Source organism: Amborella trichopoda, chromosome 13 (assembly GCF_054954075.1).
Source record: "Amborella trichopoda isolate Santa Cruz 75 chromosome 13, AtrichopodaSantaCruz75HAP2 v2.0, whole genome shotgun sequence".
NCBI lineage: Eukaryota > Viridiplantae > Streptophyta > Magnoliopsida > Amborellales > Amborellaceae > Amborella > Amborella trichopoda.
This window is the reverse complement of record NC_142348.1, coordinates 52,133,907-52,153,111: the sequence shown is the minus strand read 5'-3', so window position 1 is coordinate 52,153,111 and position 19,205 is coordinate 52,133,907. Positions and strand designations below refer to the sequence as shown.

Here is a 19,205-nt window from a genome sequence, read left to right as displayed (position 1 = left end):
CATAGTTGTGTTTTTTATAGGCATTTTGAAATAAAAGTAAAAGAAGTGGGTACATTGTTAAATAGTCAATCTCCTACGGGTATCGATATATTTCCAAAATATCAGCAGAGACAGATAGTAAACTCAAGAAAGATGACCTCAACACCTCAATCTACAATGGGTGGAGAGAAATTCAAGAAAGATAACCTCCAGAAACTGACACAATTGGTAGTAAGAGAAAGTCCATGCATTTAGGAGCGGTGAATATAGTTAGTACTGTTTGTTTGATCTCCACCAGACAACTATACAAAACTTGTGCCTCGTAGCACTGTTATAGCACAACCCGCACCATAGATTCTTGCGTCCTCAAGAGATTGAGAGACATGGAGAGGGAGAGAGCGAGAGATGGAGAGGGAGAGAGCATACAAAGAGGCACCCAAGCCATCTGCAAAGTCTTGTACAAAATTTGGATGCTATTACATAAACCAATAAAGAAAAACTTAAGCACCAATATGACAGGCCAAAAAGCAGTTTAACTCGATGCTTGCTTGGTGTTATCACCAAAAGATGACAGCATGCTTCCAACTTGTTTAGCTACCACTTCCCAGCCAGGTCCACGAAGAGGAATAGTGGATTTTGCATCATTGTTCTCTGGAGTGTCCACCATATCACTTCTATCTAAGACCCTCAGTAAGTCCTCCTCACTTATATCTGTCTGCACAAGTTTATCTTCCTCATCCTCCTCTTCTTTCAGCAAGGCCAATAGATCTTCATCCTGGAATTGCCCATCAAATAACCACGTAAAAATTAGAGATATTGTATTTATTCATAGTTAAGGATCATAGAGATAGTATCACAAAGAGTGCACAGGTTTAGGGAGATATATATTTGTTGGCTGCACTATGTGTGTGTGTGTGAGAGAGAGAGAGAGAGAAAGATGTATTGGTACCATCAAAACACAAACCTAAAATTCCAGTTCTTTTTGCTACTGGTGAGAACATTCAAGAAATGTAAATATTTGCCAGAAACGACATGACAACCCATGTAACAAAGTCTAGAAGAATTTTCGGCTTCACATGAAGAAGTTTTTTTGCTTGCAATTATCAATTTTGTAGTAATAGAAGATTGGAGAAATTGGACTGACCGGTAATACAGCAGGCTTTGTTCTTTCTTGCTGAAACTGCCCCTTCTCAATAACCAAGTTCTCCAGCTTCAACTTGGCAGAAGCTCTCTTCAACATGCGGCCCTAATAACCAAGCAACCAAAGGCTTACAAAGCAAAAACAAAACAATAATATACACAGTACCATATAACCAGTGTTTAAAAATACAGACTCGGGCTTGGACTTGCCATGGTCCCAAGTCAGACCATCAGACTTGCAAAGTCTCAAAATAAAAATACATAACAATTACGGACACATGTCAGTCTCATCCAGAGCAGGTCCCAGCATCCTGCTGGGTCCTAGTGCGACTCTGTGCAGTCCAAGCGCAAGTCAGCATTATTTTAATCACTAAACGCATGACGGTGCAAGAGACATACCTCGACCGAGTGCGAGGTTGCTAACCTGTACACATGAACAGGCTTAGTTTGCCCAATCCTATGACACCGATCCATGGCTTGCAAATCTATTTGAGGATTCTACATATCATACACATCACATTGTCAGTTTCACAACGATGCTGGCTGTATATTTATGTAAATAACCCATCAATAAGACACATTTATCTAGTAAAAATAACGGTTAAAAAGTACTTCACAGATAAATATAAATGTAAAAGCGCAGATAAGCTTGAGAATTTATGAATGTATATTTGTGTTAGTATAGTTAAAATAACTGTAAAAAATTGTCAGCATATATATACAGAAGAAAACAGCATAAAAAACATAGAGAAACTCACCCAATCACTGTCATAGATGACGCAGGTATCAGCTGCGGTGAGGTTGATGCCAAGCCCACCAGCACGAGTGCTTAGTAGAAATATACTCCATTGACTATCCAAATCATTGAATTCTTTTATCTGCAAGTACAAAAAATGGCAAAGGAACCATTTAAGCCAAGTTGTAGTGAATCTATTTGGCAATTAAGCAGCCACCAATAAGGGAAATCCATTTATATTACGATATCAAATTTAGTGAAGTTTGGAAACATGAGTAGGCAAAGATACATAAGCTGAGAAATTAATCCCTTCAAGGTGATGAATAAAAATTAAGAAGTGCCTCCTCAAATAAAGATATTCCAAGATGCAATGAACTGACAATTATCAGATAATACAGATGACCTCCAAGAAAAAGGAATCACCAACAGGATCAAGATTTTCGCATGGTGCATAACATTCAAATTGTTCTCCTAAAAGCACATGTTTAACATCTTTTTGCGGCTAAAAAAAAAGTCCAAAACAATAGCAAGTGAAGAAATGTGTACAAACTCTATTTTGTGCTACCTGCTGTTGCCTTTCAGCTAATTTAATACTTCCATCAATGCGGCAAGTGTTAAGCCCTTTCTCACTGAGGAAGTATTCGATAATGTCTAGAACCTTAGTCCACTGAGAAAAGATAAGCACCTAATAACAGCACAGAGTTTCAAAACAAGTTAAGTAACAGGGCCAATAACTTACTGATCAAAAAACAAGAACCATCAGTAGCAGCATCTCTAGAAAGATCCAAAGTTATTGAAAACCATACCTTGTGTCTTCGAGCAAGTAGATGTGACAATATCCTATCTAGTAGCCGGAACTTGCCACACTGTTCCAACAATTTCTCCACCGGAGGATAAAATACTGCACAAAAAATAAATGGAAGCAAGAAGAAACTATCAAATATACAAATAGGTTTTCAACATAACCTCCATAATTTATCAATTCATATAACCATTGAGTGTAGAAAACCATAGCGAAGATGCTTCAGAATTTTTGCCAATTAATGTTACCATTAAGTACAAGTTAACTTCATCAAAAAAAAAAATGTTACCATCAAGTACTAAAACCCATAAGGTACATGGGCCTAGCACAGCTACCAGTGCAGGTTTGCTTTTCTGTTGTCTGAAAGATAGCCACCGAGCAGCTTAAAAATGTGGAAAAATTCTTTCAGAAAATGGAGTGGTTTCAATGAACAAGTTTGTGTTATATGCGCGCACAGTGCACAAAGAAAACATGCATTCACTCATCTTGGCTATCAATCAGCCAAGATATGCGCTCAACTAGGATTCAAGTGCCCCTGATCGACTCCTAACCACAGTTATCAGCACTAAGCCAACATGGGTACATGCGTTTTCCATGAGCAATGAGTACTTGTTATATGGTCACTTCAATAATGAGTCAGATAACCACATGAAAACATGCACATATACATAGTTACATTGGCATACACATAGATTAAAACAATTATCATTTCACATATTTACCACTTTGAAATGATCGTCACAGGAATCATTGAACATGGGAAATTGGGAAATCAAGCACACATGGCTAATTATACATTTTTCCAAGTGGATCGTCTTTTAAAAAGGCAGTCGTTGAGCAACTACAGCAGCCAAGGGAAAAAAATACCAATTTTTATTTTAAAGATTACTATTTTAGAGATCAAGGATAAAATAGTCATTTCAGTAATTAGACCGTTTTACTGGTTATTCACCTTCTTTCTAGCTCCACCCCTCCACCCCCCGGCTCTTCTTTCTATCTAAGCCAGTCTATGACGAATTTCAAACAATGTTATTGGAACATGACTGGACAATAAATTGGAGAAATGTCTGGTCCAATTCACCAAAAATATATTAAGAAGAAAACAAAATTACATGTGTTTCCAAAATATAGTTTTTTAGCTGACCAAGCTGGTTGGAGGTCCAATAGGCAGTCCAACTAGTTGGACCGGCTAGTCCGGTCCGGTGATGACAATATTTGTCAGCAAATAAATCATAAGAATTACACATATGATGCAGCAAAAATCAAACCAACAAGTAAAACAAGAGAAGAGGAAGCTCTCTTTTCTTTTCATAAAAGAAATTTCACTTTAACATAATGTTTCTCATGGGCATTATCCCCCTTTGATACATGCCATCAAGAATAAAATAAAAGAGTATCCTCTATCTTTCAAATCACGCACCATAAAAATCTTCCTAAATTTTTTTGTTTTTTTTTTAAACTTCACGTGACTCCCTGCTCTCTATCTTTAAACAACTACTTTCTCTCCATCTAGATTCACCAATCTAGGAAATATTCTGTCTCTAGCCAACATATTCTCTACAAAATCCTATAAACTAGGAATCACTAAATCCCATAAAAATAGTATCAAGCCCCACCATCATAGGATATCTACACCATCATAATGAGACCTTCCTTAGCACCTACGTAATCTACTCCCAAGTCCCAACTAAAACCTAGGGAACCAAGTGACTAACTAAATTTTAAATGTAAAATAATCCCAAGTCTAACTACTAAGAACCAACCACTAATTAAAATTATAAAAATTAATACCCACATCTATAAAACATAAAAATAAAAAATAAAAAATTTTGAATCAACCTATTCTTAATATGCATCAACAAATTGGAAATTTTCTTTTTTAATTTACATTTTATGAAGGGCTCAGAAATGAACAAGGGAATTTATTTATTATTCTCAATATATATTGTTAGCTGTGCTCCATATTTCTGGCGAACATAAATGGGTGTGAGCAATTACAAATTTGCAAATATCAGCAATACCATCGTTATCAAATGCAGATTCCAGAAGGTCAGGATGGTTGCAGTTCTTGCGAAGCTGGATCATTAAATTGCTCAGCTTTGCTCTAAAGCCCTTTGCTGCATTACAATAATATACAAGCTAATGAGGAATATGGAGAAAGACTGCTAGAAATAAATAAATAAATAAAGGCTTTCACATGGCCTTCTCAAATTCACTTTATCCATATATTTTCCATTACCTAGACTAGACTGACATTACAGCATAGAATAACAACAGCAACAACCAGCTTACCATGGAATGCCTTCTCTATTAGATAGCCCTCAAGAGTTTTGTTGATTAAATGATTCTGGATATTCTTTTGGTGTTCAGTCATATTAGCATAAAGAATTATTTCCTTCTTCTTGGGAAGATTCTGCTCAACATTTTCCTTTACCCTTCTAAGCAGAAATGGTCGCAAGATCATGTGCAACTTTGATATCACCTGCAAATCCGTTTGGGCTCTACATATAAATTTCAAACGAAGTGACCAATAGTTATGACACATCAGAACTAGGAGTGAGTAAAACTGTGTGGAAATCCAAATAAAAGCATACATGAACCCTCCATTTGTCATCCGATTCTTCATGCTGAGTCTCATCATTGGACTTCCCAGACCAATCAAACCTAAAAAAGAAACAAAAAAAAATCAAACAGAAAGATAACAATAATGCCAAATGCTGCATACAGGAGAAAACAAGTTCTAAAACACAAGCCGGTGCAGCCATCAACTTATCATGTCACTAAAGCCATTTTACCTAAAAAAACATTTGGAGAGATCAGAAATCAGTTAATTCTTTAGTAAAGTGAACAAAAGTGGTATTGCATTGTCAAAGTTAAGAAGGATAACATGCATGCAAATATTAAACAGGATGCATATTTTCCACAATTCAACCAAGGTGCATTCATCACAACAAATAAGCCAAGTAGAATAATTTAGAATGCTGATATATGAGCACCACTTATCTGGGTTGCCGGTAATTTTGTTGACATGATGACTAGAGCTGTCTCTCAAAACCGTGACAAAGACAAGTGATGAAGAAGAAGTTGGAAACTTGGAACTACATAAAAAATTTAAGTAATTTCAAGTTTCAACAGCAGTGCAACAACAAAGAGCAAAACCCTAACCTGAATAGAGAGAACCAAAGCCATCTCTCAAATGAGAGAAAAGGCAAGGGGATATAATCAAAAAATGCACGAAACCAGTGTTTCAAAAAGTGCTAGGCGGGTCCTAGGTGGCCTGGGAGGTCCAGGCCGCCCAGCGTTTAGGCAGGCGTCCAAAACCTGGGCGGCCCAATTGAATCCAAATAAGGATTCTGCAATGCAGTTATGTCAGTATCAATTATATGTATTGCAGTATATAATTCAAATTATACTATATATTAGCATTTAGCACACACTCCATAAACATAACCATAATACATATGTCGGTTCATACTCCATATCCAATTAAAACTTAAAATTTACAACCAACCAAATTATCAAACCAAATTATCAAATAGTATCATACCAGCACTGCAGTATACTACCATGAGGAAGAAAACAAAATTGAATTATGAAACTATGAAAGTAATACTTGAAGGGTCAAAAGAATCTTCAATAGTTCAATACACAATACTTCAATCAAAGTTCAAACTTCAAAGTTCAATAATTATTCAACAATCAACATTCATCATTTATTCATCATCAAAAAATCTTGAGTCAGCTTCATTGACATCATATTCATCGGAGTCAACGGAGACGTCACCCTTCTCGACATATTGGTTGTCCCCGTCCTCCTCCGTCTATTCTGAATGAGCCTCTTCTTCCTCCTCTTCCTCCATCCTTGTTCTCTATGCAGAAGATCTCTGTAGCATGATGTCTCTGAAGCATCCATGACCATGTCCCATGTCAATCCTTCATGCCCCTCGACCACATCATCATCAACTAACCACTACATAGCATGGTCCATATTTTTTTATCTGATGAGGTCTCTCTTATCTCTCTTAGCAAACCTATCCTTCAAGAATCGATTGTACTTGACATAGACTAAGTCATTGAGCCTCTTTGATTCAAGCATGTTCCTTTTCTTTGTATGAATCTAACAAAATCAAATGAAATTAATTAAAATCTAATATCTATGGTTCATGTATTATTTATAAAATTATACAAATTACCCTTACGGCCTTACCCCTTCAAAAGTACTCCAATTGCGCTCACAATCGGATGAAGAAGCGGTTAGGTTTAAGATCCAAATGGCCAACTTTTGTAAATTTGGAGAACTAAACCCATGTTGGCTCCACTAATGGGCGGCAAAGATATAGAATAAAATCATAAATAAAGAATAGAATTACTTGAACTTGATGAACTTAAGAACATTATTAATACCTGGATCAATTTTGGCCCTTTGCCTTATCGCCATTGAACTTCCAAAAGACTTTAATGAGCACTTGTAATTTATCGACTCATCAGCGCATATAATATCCTGCATATCAGAATCAGTGACTAGCACCTCTACACACTCATTAAATCCATTCATAATTGTGTCATTTGTTTGTATATCCTTGTCAATATAAAAAAAAATTGGGTTCAAATAATAACCAACTGCATGCAATGACAGATGCAGCTGCCTATCCCACTTTTCATCAATAATCTCCCAAACAAGCTTGTAGCGGGTTTCTTCATCATTGAAATTTTGGGCCATCTCTCTTTTACATCTCTCCATAGCATCATATATGTAGCCCATAAAAGGCTTGTCACTATCAACCATGCGAAGGACTTTGACAAGAGGAAAAAATACCTTAATAACGCCCTTCACCCCTCTCCAAAAAGCCTTAGAAAGTATAACATCTCTCACCATCTTCCTAACCTGATCCTTAAACCACTTGCATGCTCTCCACTCATTTGAGATAAACATTTGCCTCAACTGCACTCTTCTTGAATGCATGTTATCTAGGCATAAATACCAGGTCGCAAATCTCGTGACCTCAGGCTCACAATCTCTTTCTTCTTTGTAAAGTTACACATCATGTTGAGGGTGAGATAGTGGCTATAAATGAAATTTGTAACCAACTTGGCCTTCTTTACTGCACCTGCTATCTCGGTTAAACCGCCAAGAGCCTCAAGCATGAGGTCTATACAATATGTCGCACATGGTGTCCAAAAGATTCTAGAATAAGCTATGCACAACAAATTAGATGCAGCAACATTAGGAGCAGCATTGTCTGTGACAACCTGTACAACAAGATGCTCCCCGACCTCCTTGATTTCCTTCTCTATCACTTGAAATATGTAATAGGCATCATGGATATGATCAAAGGCATCAATAGACCTCAAAAAGACAGTCCCTGCAGAACAATTCACAAGCAAATTCATTTGACTTCTTCTTTTCCTAACACTCCAAGCATCGGTCATAATAGAAACCCCACACTGAGCCCATGCATCTTTCTTAAGTTCTACAGCTTCCTTCGTGACACTCACTGTCGTTTCAAAAAACGGTTCTGAAAGCTCATATGGGGTTGGGCTTTCATCCCAAGGCCAAATTGGCCAACCGCCTTTATTACAGTATAGAAGCTGCTTAAGCAAGGGGTATTGAAAGGAATGCCCGCCTCATAAAACCATGTAGAAAGATAATACGCAACTCTATCTCTCTCTTCCTTCTTGATTTTATTTTCAATGGTGGTTTACTTTTTTGTTTTCTCTCCTGCAACCTCAAGGTCAGGCTGAGGTAAAAAACTATCCATAGAGCCTCTAACCCGAGACTTCTTAGTCCCAAAACCAGAAGTAATTACAATTCCCTTCCAATTTCCCTTAACAATGGATTGTTCAACCTCTTGACATCCTTCCTCTTTCTCATCACTATCATCATCATCAAAATTGACCCAAACCCCAAACCTAATCTCTGCTATAGGGGGCATAACGGCAAGATGTTTTTTGAACCGGTTTATGCCCCCTTTTATATCATTTTCACAAGACTTGCATCGTATGCAATTTTTATCATTAAGATCTGGGTTATAGCCATATTTCCAACCGGAATCACCACTCATATTAGATCCCGAAGAAGACATCTCAAAAATAATGCAAATTACTAACGCAATAAAAAAAAATCACTTACTTTGAGTGTGATTGCTCAATCTTCAAACATTCACCTCAAAGATGCTTCTAAATACTTAAAATCTTCTAAAAAAAACCCCTAATAACTTTGCAAAACATCAAAGAGTAAATCTAATATCAATGGGTGATGTTTTGATCAATTTTTGTTAACTTTGATAAACCCTTCGATCTTAAAAAATTCACCAAAAACTAGATTTTTGGGGGCTTTCTCTCTCTAAAATTGGCTCCAACAAGTTTTAAGGTTCAGATGAATCTAAAACCCTAATTTTTTGCCCTGAAAAACATAAAAAAAGACCAAAGTTGCCCCTAATAAAATTAATTTCCACCCATAGGCGGGACATAAGCCCTGGGCAGCTGCCCAAGGCTGGGCGCTGGGGCCCACCTAGGCAGGTTCCGTACCGCCTAGACAACCGCTTAGGGATCAACCGTCCAGATTGGCTGCCTAGGCCTGGGCGATGCGCCTTCGCCTAGGCGTTGGGCGGTCCGCTTTTTGAATCATTGCAAGAAACCCAAAGATGCCCACCATGTTTTGTACAGTGGTTTACTATGAAAAAAAGACCATGTCTAGCTATTGCAATACAACATTCAAGAGAAGTCTATCCTTGAATCAGAGAGAAGGGAGAAGTATGGATCAGTCGGTTTACTAGTGACTCTCTAAGTCTTTTTACAGCAACATTGTTGTAAGTATTTGTTTATTCATCAATAAACGAAGAAAAAAACACATACAGTTTCTTCTCAATAAAGCGAACAAATGGCACTGAAGTATCAACATATTTCAAGCAAAAGCATCTTCTGATGTTATAAATTCAAACAAACTCCGCCTTTGCCAAGCCCCTTCCTGTCAACGCCGGTCCCAAGCCCAGGTAAAGCAGGAGGGCTGTGTTAGGTAGGCAAACAGCATAAAACTTTGCCATAACTTTTCAAAAATCCTGAATCTACGTTATCTGCTCATGCTAGGGTGTTCCCTATAAGGGACACGTTGTATCGAAGCCCAGGAACAATGAGAAATGAGCAAGGGTTAGCTAGGGCGTTCCCCAGAAGCAACGTGCAACAACGCTGCCAGCTTGAAGAGAAAAAACATGCAAGGGTTCCCACAATATTCTGGACGAGCGCAAGTAAAGAAGCTAATCCAAAACAATTGGATTCCATTAAATATGTAAGAGAGTAAATAATAGGCTCCTATTAATTAAATATGTATTAGGGGAGGAGATAATTAATATACTTAGTATTTATATGCCACAGGTAGATGACTAAAGGACTTAATTAAAAAACAATTATGGGAGGACATGGATGGACTAGTCCAAGACATACCAAATGAAGAGAGGACTTTTTTAAGAGGGCACTTAAATGGTCATGTAGGGAATGATAATAGAGAATATGAAAAGGTACATGGGAATAGAGTTTTGGGAAAGAATTGAGATGGATGAGACTATTCTAGATTTTGTTATGGCCTACAACTTAGCAATAACAAAAACCTACTTTAAAAAGTGAGATGAATATTTAGTAACTTACAACAGTGGATCACATAAAAGTCAGATAGACTTTTTCTTAGTTAAGAAGATAGATCGACCATCATGTAAAGATTGCAAGGTTATCCCAAGATAGAATTTGACCACACAACATAAGCTCGTGGTTTTGGATGTCAGCAATAAAGAGATGGAAGAGAATGAGCCAAATTAGTAGCTGTCCAAAAACTTGGTGGTGAAATTTTAAAAAAGAGAAAATAGACTTATTTAAGGATAAATTAGTAAAAGAAGGAAATTAGTATTATGAACACGAAGTTAATGTCATGTAGAATGAGATGGCTGACTGTATTAAGAAAGTGGCAAAAAAAAATGTTAAGATAAGCTTGAGAAAAAAGAAATTCCGATAAAGAAACTTGGTGGTTGAGTAACAAGGTTCAAAAAGCCATTAACGAAAGACAAACGTTATAAAACTTGGCAAACTAATAAAAATGATCAAAACTTAGAAGAATATAAAAATGCAAAGAAAATAGCAAGGTTGGCTAAACTTAAAGCATATGATAATTTACACAATAAACTTAGAAGAAGGGAGAAGCTGAAAAAGATGTATTCAAAAAAACAAAAATAAGAGAGGAATGGATCTAGACTAATATTAAATGCAGTACGAATGAGGATGGTCTTGGTGAAGGATGACGAGGTCAACAAGAGGCGGAGAATTTATTTTCAAAAATTGCTAAATGACAAACACAATGGAAATATAACGCTAGGAGGAAACTTTTGGGATAAATGAGGGTGGAGGTGATAGATACATTTGCAAGATTAGGATATCCGAAGTAAAAGAAGCTTTTGAGGAGGATGAAAATAAAAAAGGCTTTAAGACCACATGGTATCCCGATAGAGGTTTGGAAGTGCATTGGGAAGATTGGCATATGTTGGTGAGCCAAGTTGCTCAACAAAGTGTCGAGAACAAAAAAAAAAAAAAAAGCCATAAGAATGGACGAAAAGTACTATGGTAGCTATTTACAAGAACAAAAGAGACATACAGAATTGTAAAAACTATCAAGGGATCAAACTTCCGAACTTATGGCTTCACTAAGGGTATGACCCTTAATAGAGCAAAATGGTGGACGAGGATTTGTGTAGCCAACCCCAATTAATTGCAAAAAGGCCATGGTGATGATGATGACGATGATGATGATGGTGATCAAGGGATCAAACTTATAAGCCACACTTTGAAGTTTTGGGAGAGTTTTTTAGCAATGACTAAGGTATGAAATGAGTGTATCAAAAAAATAATTTGGTTATATGTCAAACAGGGGAACAATATAGGTTATTTTCTTACTTAGGCAACTGATTGAGAAGTTCAAAGATAAGAGAAATGATATCTACATGGTTTTCATTGTTTAGAGAAAGCTTACAATAGGGTACCTAGATATTTAATTTGGTGAGTGTTGAAAAGAAAATGAGTATTTAGATGCTATATTGATATGGTGGGAGATATGTACGAAAAAACATTAACTGGTGAGTGGAATACTAGTGGAAATACAAGTGGTTTTTGGTGACAATATGCCTACATCAGGGGTCAACGTTGAGCTCATATCTCTTTGTTTAAGTTATGGAAGAGTTAACTAGGCATCTGCAAGATAAGATATTGTAGTGTATGTGTTTGCCGATTACATAATTTTGATCGATGAGACTAGAAGTGGCATCAATGCAAAGTTAGAACTTTGGAAGAATGCTCTGGAAAATCTAAAGGTTTTTAAATAGTCGGACTAAGCCAGAATGTATAGAATGCAAGTTTAGTAATAATTAAAGAGTTAATATTAATGGCTTCGAAATCCCTAAAAGAGAGTATTTTCTATATCTTGGTTTAATAATCCAAAAAAATAGAGAGATTGAGGAAGATGCCGCACATAAAATTAGAGCTAGGTGGGCAAAGTGGAGATGTGAAACTGGAGTTTTATGTGATCACTGCATACCAATGAAGTTGAAGGCGAAGTTCTTTGCTTTGTGGGATGGAATGTTGGGCGTTCAAGAAACAACATAACCATAAGATAAGTGTAGCAGAGATGAGAATGTTGAGATGGATGAGTGCAAGACAAGAACAGATAGAATTAGAAATAAATATATTCAAGGGAACTTAGGGATGGCTCCATTAGGCGACAATATTAGGGAAAGTAGACTTAGATAGGCTGGCCATATACAGCATAGACCCAATACAACACTTGTTAGGAGGTGCAATTTGATTCAAATAGAAGACTCTAAAAGGGCAAAGAGAAGGGTTAAAAGGACAAGGATTGAAGTAGTAAAAAAAGATATGGGAACTTATAGTCTTAATGAGGGTGCAGCCCTTGATAGAGCAGAATGGAAGATTAGGATTCATGTAGCAATCCCAAATAGTTGGGATAAGGCTCTAATGATGATAATGATGATAGGTGTATTGCTAATGTAATGGTAATGGTCAAAAATTCAGACTTAGCATCTTCCCCCAAAGAGAATCAACTCCAAACAAAAGCATGAAGAGGCCTTCCTTAGCTAAAGAAGACTGCAACAAGTCTGTTACTCTCCGACAAAGTTCAAAAAACATACATATTGTGAAGGAAAAGTATTGCTCTTTGTTTTTATAGTAGAAATGATCGTTATATCAAGAAAAGCACTTTTAATCACAAAATGGAAAAGATGGAGTAGTAGAACATAAAAACAAAATAGAAAAATCACAAAAGAAAATGATATAACAGTGGAAACATTTGACAAATAGATTACTTATAATAGATAAAATAAAAAATAACATTATTTTTGTCATTTTTTAAAATAACAAATGTTGTCTCCGTTCTTACATAATATATTGAAAAGATGATTTTATGAGTGCTAGACCTTTACATAACCGCCACTTTATTGAGTAAAATGGCCAATAATTGTTGGACAGAATGCTTCTAAAGTCTAAAAACCCTCCTAGCTTTATACATCACAATAATTGGATCCAATAGTGCTTTAAACAGTAAATAAAAGCTCGATTTCAACTTATAGAAACTCACCAATCGACTTAAGTTGCTGACTTACCTTTATTTACACTTGGAGGAAAAGGATTTAACCCATTTTTTTCCTAAATATATTTTTGTCATTTTATCGCAAAGTGAGAGTTGGAGGAGTGGTACAAGTGCTGCTCTACTTTGCAGACGATCCAAGTTAGAATTCCCCCCGTGATATTGTTTATGTTTTTTTTTCCAGCTTTATTTTTAAGTTAGGAAAACTCTGAACTAGGCCAATTTTTTCCGATCTTACTGTTCAACTCAGATCGAGTAGAATTAGATGAAGCGCTACTTAAGTCAACCACCATGTTCAAGCTCTTCAACAATGGTTATAACAGTTGTTGTTTTTAACCAAACTGCTATTCTTTTGAACCTGCCAGGGATCAGTAAATGACAAGGACTAGTGGTAACAGTATGAATGTAGCTGTTTCTCTTCATTGAATGCAGGAGTCTTAATTTTAGAGGTCAACAACTTGGTGGCTCAACCATTTTTCTTCCTAATAGTGTCCCACACCACTTGTTACTTTTACCATAAACTAATATGAAGTTTCATAGCACTGGAGACCTATTAATCTTTTAAGTATTATTCCATTCAACAGAATAAGGAATGCAAATATTGTCAAATGTTGTATATTTGCAAATCTGAACAAAACAAAGGCAACCAAGTCGTGGTCAATCTAGTTCGACAACCCAAATTTTCTTGATGGAACCCAACCATTCCAGTGACTTGGTGTTGAATAAATTTGGTATCAAGTGAGTTATGTTACCATTGTCAAAAAAACCTCAATTGATAAATTTAAATAGAGCACTAATGAAGAAAGAAATGAAGTATACTAAAATGAACATCTCCATAAACACAACTTGAAGGTGTCCACAAAGTACATGTTAGCAACACAACATGTCCAAAATATTTTTCAATTAAAAAATGAAAGATTTCTTGAGATTTCCAAAGCAATAAGCCCACATTTAAAATATAGACGAATCCATAAAGAGAAAAGCATTTCCCTAAGCTACTAATACGCACGAAAACACCAGAAACAGATTGAATGAATATAAGAACACACATACACAGAAAAAGGCAGCCTATATTTGGACCGATTCACATACTCAGGTTCATTATTACCATGAAGCAATACTATGCCCATGAGCAAGCCTACTAAAAACCAATAATATTAAGAATTATTATTTGAAAGATGGTTAATTCAGTACATCAATGAAAGAGCAGATGTATCTTTCTATTTCTGGAACAATATAGGTGTCATTCTTAAAAAATAATGCCTGCCTTCAAATATAGAACAGAGAGGGACACCGGGAAAGAAAACTCACTCGACTCGATCAATTTAATAACATCCAATAGTTAAGCTACGTACAATGCATGCAAAGTATTTGTTTATGATATTCATGCTAGAGCATGATTCTCCTTAAAGGAACAACCGCACGAACAACCATACTCCAAAGGATGGAAGTAATACTTAAAATCTTCTGCATTCAAGCTTTTGCTCCACTTTCTCCATAAATCTAGCCTCAAAAAATTTGATAAGGCACTCCTACAATCTAGGATTCCTACCTTCATTCATATTGAAGTTAAAAATACCCAAAATAATCATATTGGCAAGTATCAATAAAATCATCATTTAGCAATTAGCAGATGCAAATAAATAACACATACCAGGATTGAAATTCTTCACAGGATGAAAAAATATCTGGAAGAATGAAGTGTAATAAAGACCAAAGCTCTGCCAAATTGTTCTGTAAAGGAGTTCCAGTGAGAAGAAGCTTATTTTCAATTGGTATTCGTTTTAACTCTCTGAGCAATTTGCAGTTCATATTCTTCAAGCGGTGACCCTGGAGAAAAGGGTTGTTAGTTAGACGTATGAGTACCAACATGCCATTGGTGAGGAAACACAGAAACCAACAAAATAAATGTCAAAATGGTATCTTAATTTAAACAAGTACCTCATCAACAACAACGTACTTCCAGGTGAAGTGAGACAGAAATTTGGAGTCGTTCATTGCAATCTCATAAGAAGTAACAATGATGGGGAAATCAGGACCTATGCTTCTTGGCATGTGATTCTTTCTGAACTGCAACCTCTCGTCCTTATCCCCGTGGTACACCATAGCCTTAATTGAGGGAGCAAACCTAGAAAGCAGATATCCGGAGTCATTTTTTTTTACTTGTTCAATTAAAATTTTATAAGAAAACTGTCCACAACAAGACATGCCCAGAGAATAAGAAACATAAATAAAGGTACCTAGAGAACTCATTCACCCAGTTTGACAGAGTAGAAAGGGGAGCTATTATCATGTAAGGACCATCCAAACCCTTCCCTTTCAAATGAGTAAGAAGGCCGATCGTCTGAATGGTCTTTCCCAGGCCCATTTGATCGGCCAATATCCCATTGAGTCCATTTTGCCACAATGAAATCATCCACTTTACACCTGTCACTTGGTAAGTCTTCAACTTTCCACCAGTCAACAAAGGCGCGATCTCTGCCTGCTCTCTTGCTGCTTGCGCCTCTTTCTCTGCTTTTGCCTCATTGGTCAACTGAGATTCATCACCATTTTCATCTTGCGATCTTGCAAGCATGCAATTAACAGCCTTCCTTGCTTTATTCTAATGGTCACAATACAATCATTCCCCACATAAGACATGATATACTCATGATCATGCAGTAGACAAGTAGATGATCATGCAGTAGACAAGTAGATTGAGAATTTACACCACACAAACAAATAATCACACTTCAGTAGACGACATAAAGAAACAGCTTGAAAATGTATAAGAATGCCAAATGGACTTGGAAAAGGAAAACGACCAGAATATCTAATAAAGGGAGTGTGACAAACAGACAAGCCAAGAACTAGAACAGAACAGATTATGCAATTACTCCATAAGCAGAGTTTTTACATTTATACCATTTATTGTGTTAGCAGCAAGATATATATTGTGCGTGTATGTGTGTATCCATGAATTTCGTCAATGAATAGCTTAAATTGGAACACAATTCAAACAACAGCTAGTTCTTAAATGATAGAGTCACACATGCTCCAAAAAATTTCAATCAAAACATCAATAAGAAAACTAACAGTATTGCATGTAGTAGCTTTCTTCCTCTTTTTTCCTCTTCCACCCTTCCCTGAGGAAGCAGTTTCTACAGTTGTGGTCACGGCTCCATTCTGTGGAGTCATTAAAAATTCAACGAAGTCAATGCAAGCAAGTGGATTGCTGGTGCTCATGGGTATCTATGTTATTTAGAAGTGTAATAAAATTTTTTTCCATAGTGAACTTTTGTTGGCAATCTTAATAATATCCCTTTTTCATTTTTTATTTATAATGGGAAAAAGGAAAAAATAAATGGATTGAGATATTACAAAGGTGATGTCATCCATCTTTTCAAACAGAAAGTTAGTGTAGAGCTGGGTTTGTGTAAGAAGCTCATCCAATTTACTGAATTTGGAACTTGATAGGCTTGATTCCCCAGGCTCCCTTGACTTATTCTTTTCTTCGTTTTCCTCGCTCTCTCTCGCCTTGTGTAAGTCCGCCTCTTCTTTGACCATAGCCTCCGAAATTAGAGTTGTATCCCCAAATTTTGCATATAGTGATGTAATAGCATCTCCCTCACATGCAAGATTCACTTCTCCTGTGCATAAACCCTGCAAAATTCATTAAGGGCAGGCTCAGTCAAACATTTTTTTCCTACCTACAAATTAGTTCTTGAAACTTTCAAAAAGAGAAAACAGAACCCAATTCAAATAAGTAACAACAGTTGAATTTGAATAAACGTTAATTAGAAAATTCAACAATGCAAAATGAAAAGGAAGGTGATAAAGAGAACGTTTACATCAATCGTAGTAATAATAACAGACTAATATTATCCATTCTTATAACTGCTTGCCTTTGCTCTTTTGAGCTAACGCACGCAAGCATGTTCTCACTAATCCCCCCATCTAAAAATAAACAAGTGCAACACAACAATTTAATTTCTAAAGCAAATGGGATATAGAATCTTGACATATTAAATGATAAATAATGAAATCAATTACATGAAACAAGGAAAAATAAAATCTTTCGAAAAACATGGATGAGTACACATCGAGTTTGCATCATACAGCAACTATCAGAAAGAAGAAAAATGATACAAAGCAACCCATGCAAACCATGTGTTTGTTTTGCGCATCTCATCTTTTAGGGAAAATGAATAAATAGCAAACAAATTTCTCTACCATTTACTAGAAATTAACACAGGAGAAACCCATTTTTCTAGAGAAGAAAACCATTCAAAATAACAAATGGAGCACATACCACATAGAATATGGAAAAAACGGCACAATTTAACAAGGCACAATGTCTGTTGTAAAAGGGCGACAAGCACATCAAATGTAGGCCTAAAAAATGATTCAATAGGAAGAAAACATGGTTCAAGTATGCTCCATAAATACAGCAAATGCATCAAATGAAAAGCTCAAAATGCTTCACTATCAAAAAAGCATGATAAATCTAGGCATCATATAAAAACAGATACACCAAATGCAGCCTGAAAAATGGCTCAAAATAATAGCAAATTTAAACTACGAGAAAAAACAACTAAAAAGAAAAAAACCAAAAAATGTGACCCCTAAAGAATGATAAACAATCAAGACCAACCTCGTCTTCCAATACAGATATTGGGGAATCCTTTGATGTCTCATTCTTCATTGACAGCTCTGTATCCATCTCCTATTTATAGCAAAAACCCTAAAACAAACAATAATAAATCACCATTAAACCACTTAAAAATTGATTAAAACAAACAATAAATGCAGGCGAAATCATGGACCCTCTCGCATTTGTTTCTGCACCTCCAACCCCCCGATTCCAACCAAATGACCCGAAAAACAAAAACATAAAAAAGGAAATAAAATAAAATGCGAAATATCAAGGAATCAGCTGATCTTTAAACGACATGTCATCGTTAGTTTACCTGTTTTTGAAAAAATTTTGCAGTAAATGGAGACGAATAGAGCGAGAAAACCGGAAATGAAGTGAAAGAAAGTGGGACTAGGGTTTCTCCTCTTAAAGCTGCGAAATTGGCGGGAAAATGAACTCAGAATTTATAGTTAGAGAAGATAAGTACGGAAATAACCTCCAAATAAGTAAATGCCAACTATGTCATTTCCTTTTTTTTAATGAGTGGAATGCTGGGGCGCCTTTGTCGTTTGAAATGGACGGTCATTATCGGCTCCTTGGGAGAAATTATAAATTTGGACCGTCCGATTAAAATTTCGGATTGATCGAGAACTAGGTCATGCATGATACTCACAGGCTGTCGACAAACGGATAGTTTCCAAAAAAAAAAAAATGTAACTAAATGGCAAAACTATTTTTTTGTTTTTGAATTTTAACTAAATCGGAAGGCTTGATATAGATAAGGGAAAAGTTTATATAGAGCCGAGGCTCTAAACGATCACATTATAGCCTACCTCCAAAAATTCACTAGAAGAAGTTGTTTTGATGCCCAAATATCTTCAAATTGATCATCTTGACATCAAGATGCATGGACATAACAAAAAACAGATTTCAAGTTTTGAAAATAGTGTATTTTGTAACACATTTATTTACCATCAATTTTCGAGATTTCGACTTTTCATGGATATGTTGATCAACACTATTTTTTAAGCTTTAAACTTTATAAATAAATATGAAAATATATTTTAAAGCTATTACAGAGATTTTTGGCAATGAAACCACATTTCTCGACATTATTTGAAGGTAGGCTATAATTTGATTGTTTAGAGCCTAGGCTCTATACAAACCACACCCTATAGATAATGGGTAATATGAATATTTGAAAATCTCATGTTCAAAAAACTAATATTTAAAAATCTTAATTAAAAAAAAAAAAAAAACCCTTGGGTCGAACCGATCACCTAAGGTGGCAACAAGT

The 19,205-nt window shown here is 36.0% G+C and overlaps 1 protein-coding gene across 7 annotated transcripts; it reads right to left on the bottom strand.

Moving 5' to 3' along the window:
- Positions 1-204: 204 nt before the first annotated feature.
- Positions 205-18,305, bottom strand: CHR1 (chromatin remodeling 1). Of its 7 annotated transcripts, none has more exons than XR_016048549.1 (16): positions 18,243-18,305; positions 17,927-18,016; positions 16,654-16,935; positions 16,369-16,458; positions 15,534-15,895; positions 15,235-15,421; positions 14,948-15,123; positions 5,252-5,755; positions 4,950-5,158; positions 4,679-4,774; positions 2,662-2,756; positions 2,421-2,540; positions 1,878-1,997; positions 1,519-1,617; positions 1,124-1,225; positions 205-754 (listed from the first exon to the last, which is right to left on the bottom strand). XR_016048549.1 is itself a non-coding variant. In XM_088856995.1 (16 exons), the coding sequence occupies exons 8-16, from the start codon at positions 5,296-5,298 to the stop codon at positions 512-514; spliced, it is 1,131 nt and encodes a 376-aa protein (XP_088713121.1). In that variant the 5' UTR covers positions 5,299-5,321; positions 14,948-15,123; positions 15,235-15,421; positions 15,534-15,895; positions 16,369-16,458; positions 16,654-16,935; positions 17,927-18,016; positions 18,243-18,305; the 3' UTR covers positions 205-511. The 7 variants fall into 7 exon arrangements, 4 of the variants coding, with proteins under 4 accessions (XP_088713121.1, XP_006856029.1, XP_088713122.1 ...); XR_016048548.1 differs by having other exon boundaries at positions 4,950-5,139; XM_088856995.1 differs by having other exon boundaries at positions 5,252-5,321.
- Between the last annotated feature and the right edge of the window lie 900 nt (positions 18,306-19,205).

Excerpts from the sequence above, each read along its gene's own strand:
- CHR1 (XM_006855967.4), bottom strand. The coding sequence starts at position 17,995 with ATGGATACAGAGCTGTCAATGAAGAATGAGACATCAAAGGATTCCCCA. Across the intron at positions 1,998-2,420 it reads TAGCTGAAAGGCAACAGCAG|ATAAAAGAATTCAATGATTT; the intron begins GTAGCACAAAAT and ends TTGTACTTGCAG. Across the intron at positions 1,618-1,877 it reads TCATCTATGACAGTGATTGG|AATCCTCAAATAGATTTGCA; the intron begins GTGAGTTTCTCT and ends TATGATATGTAG.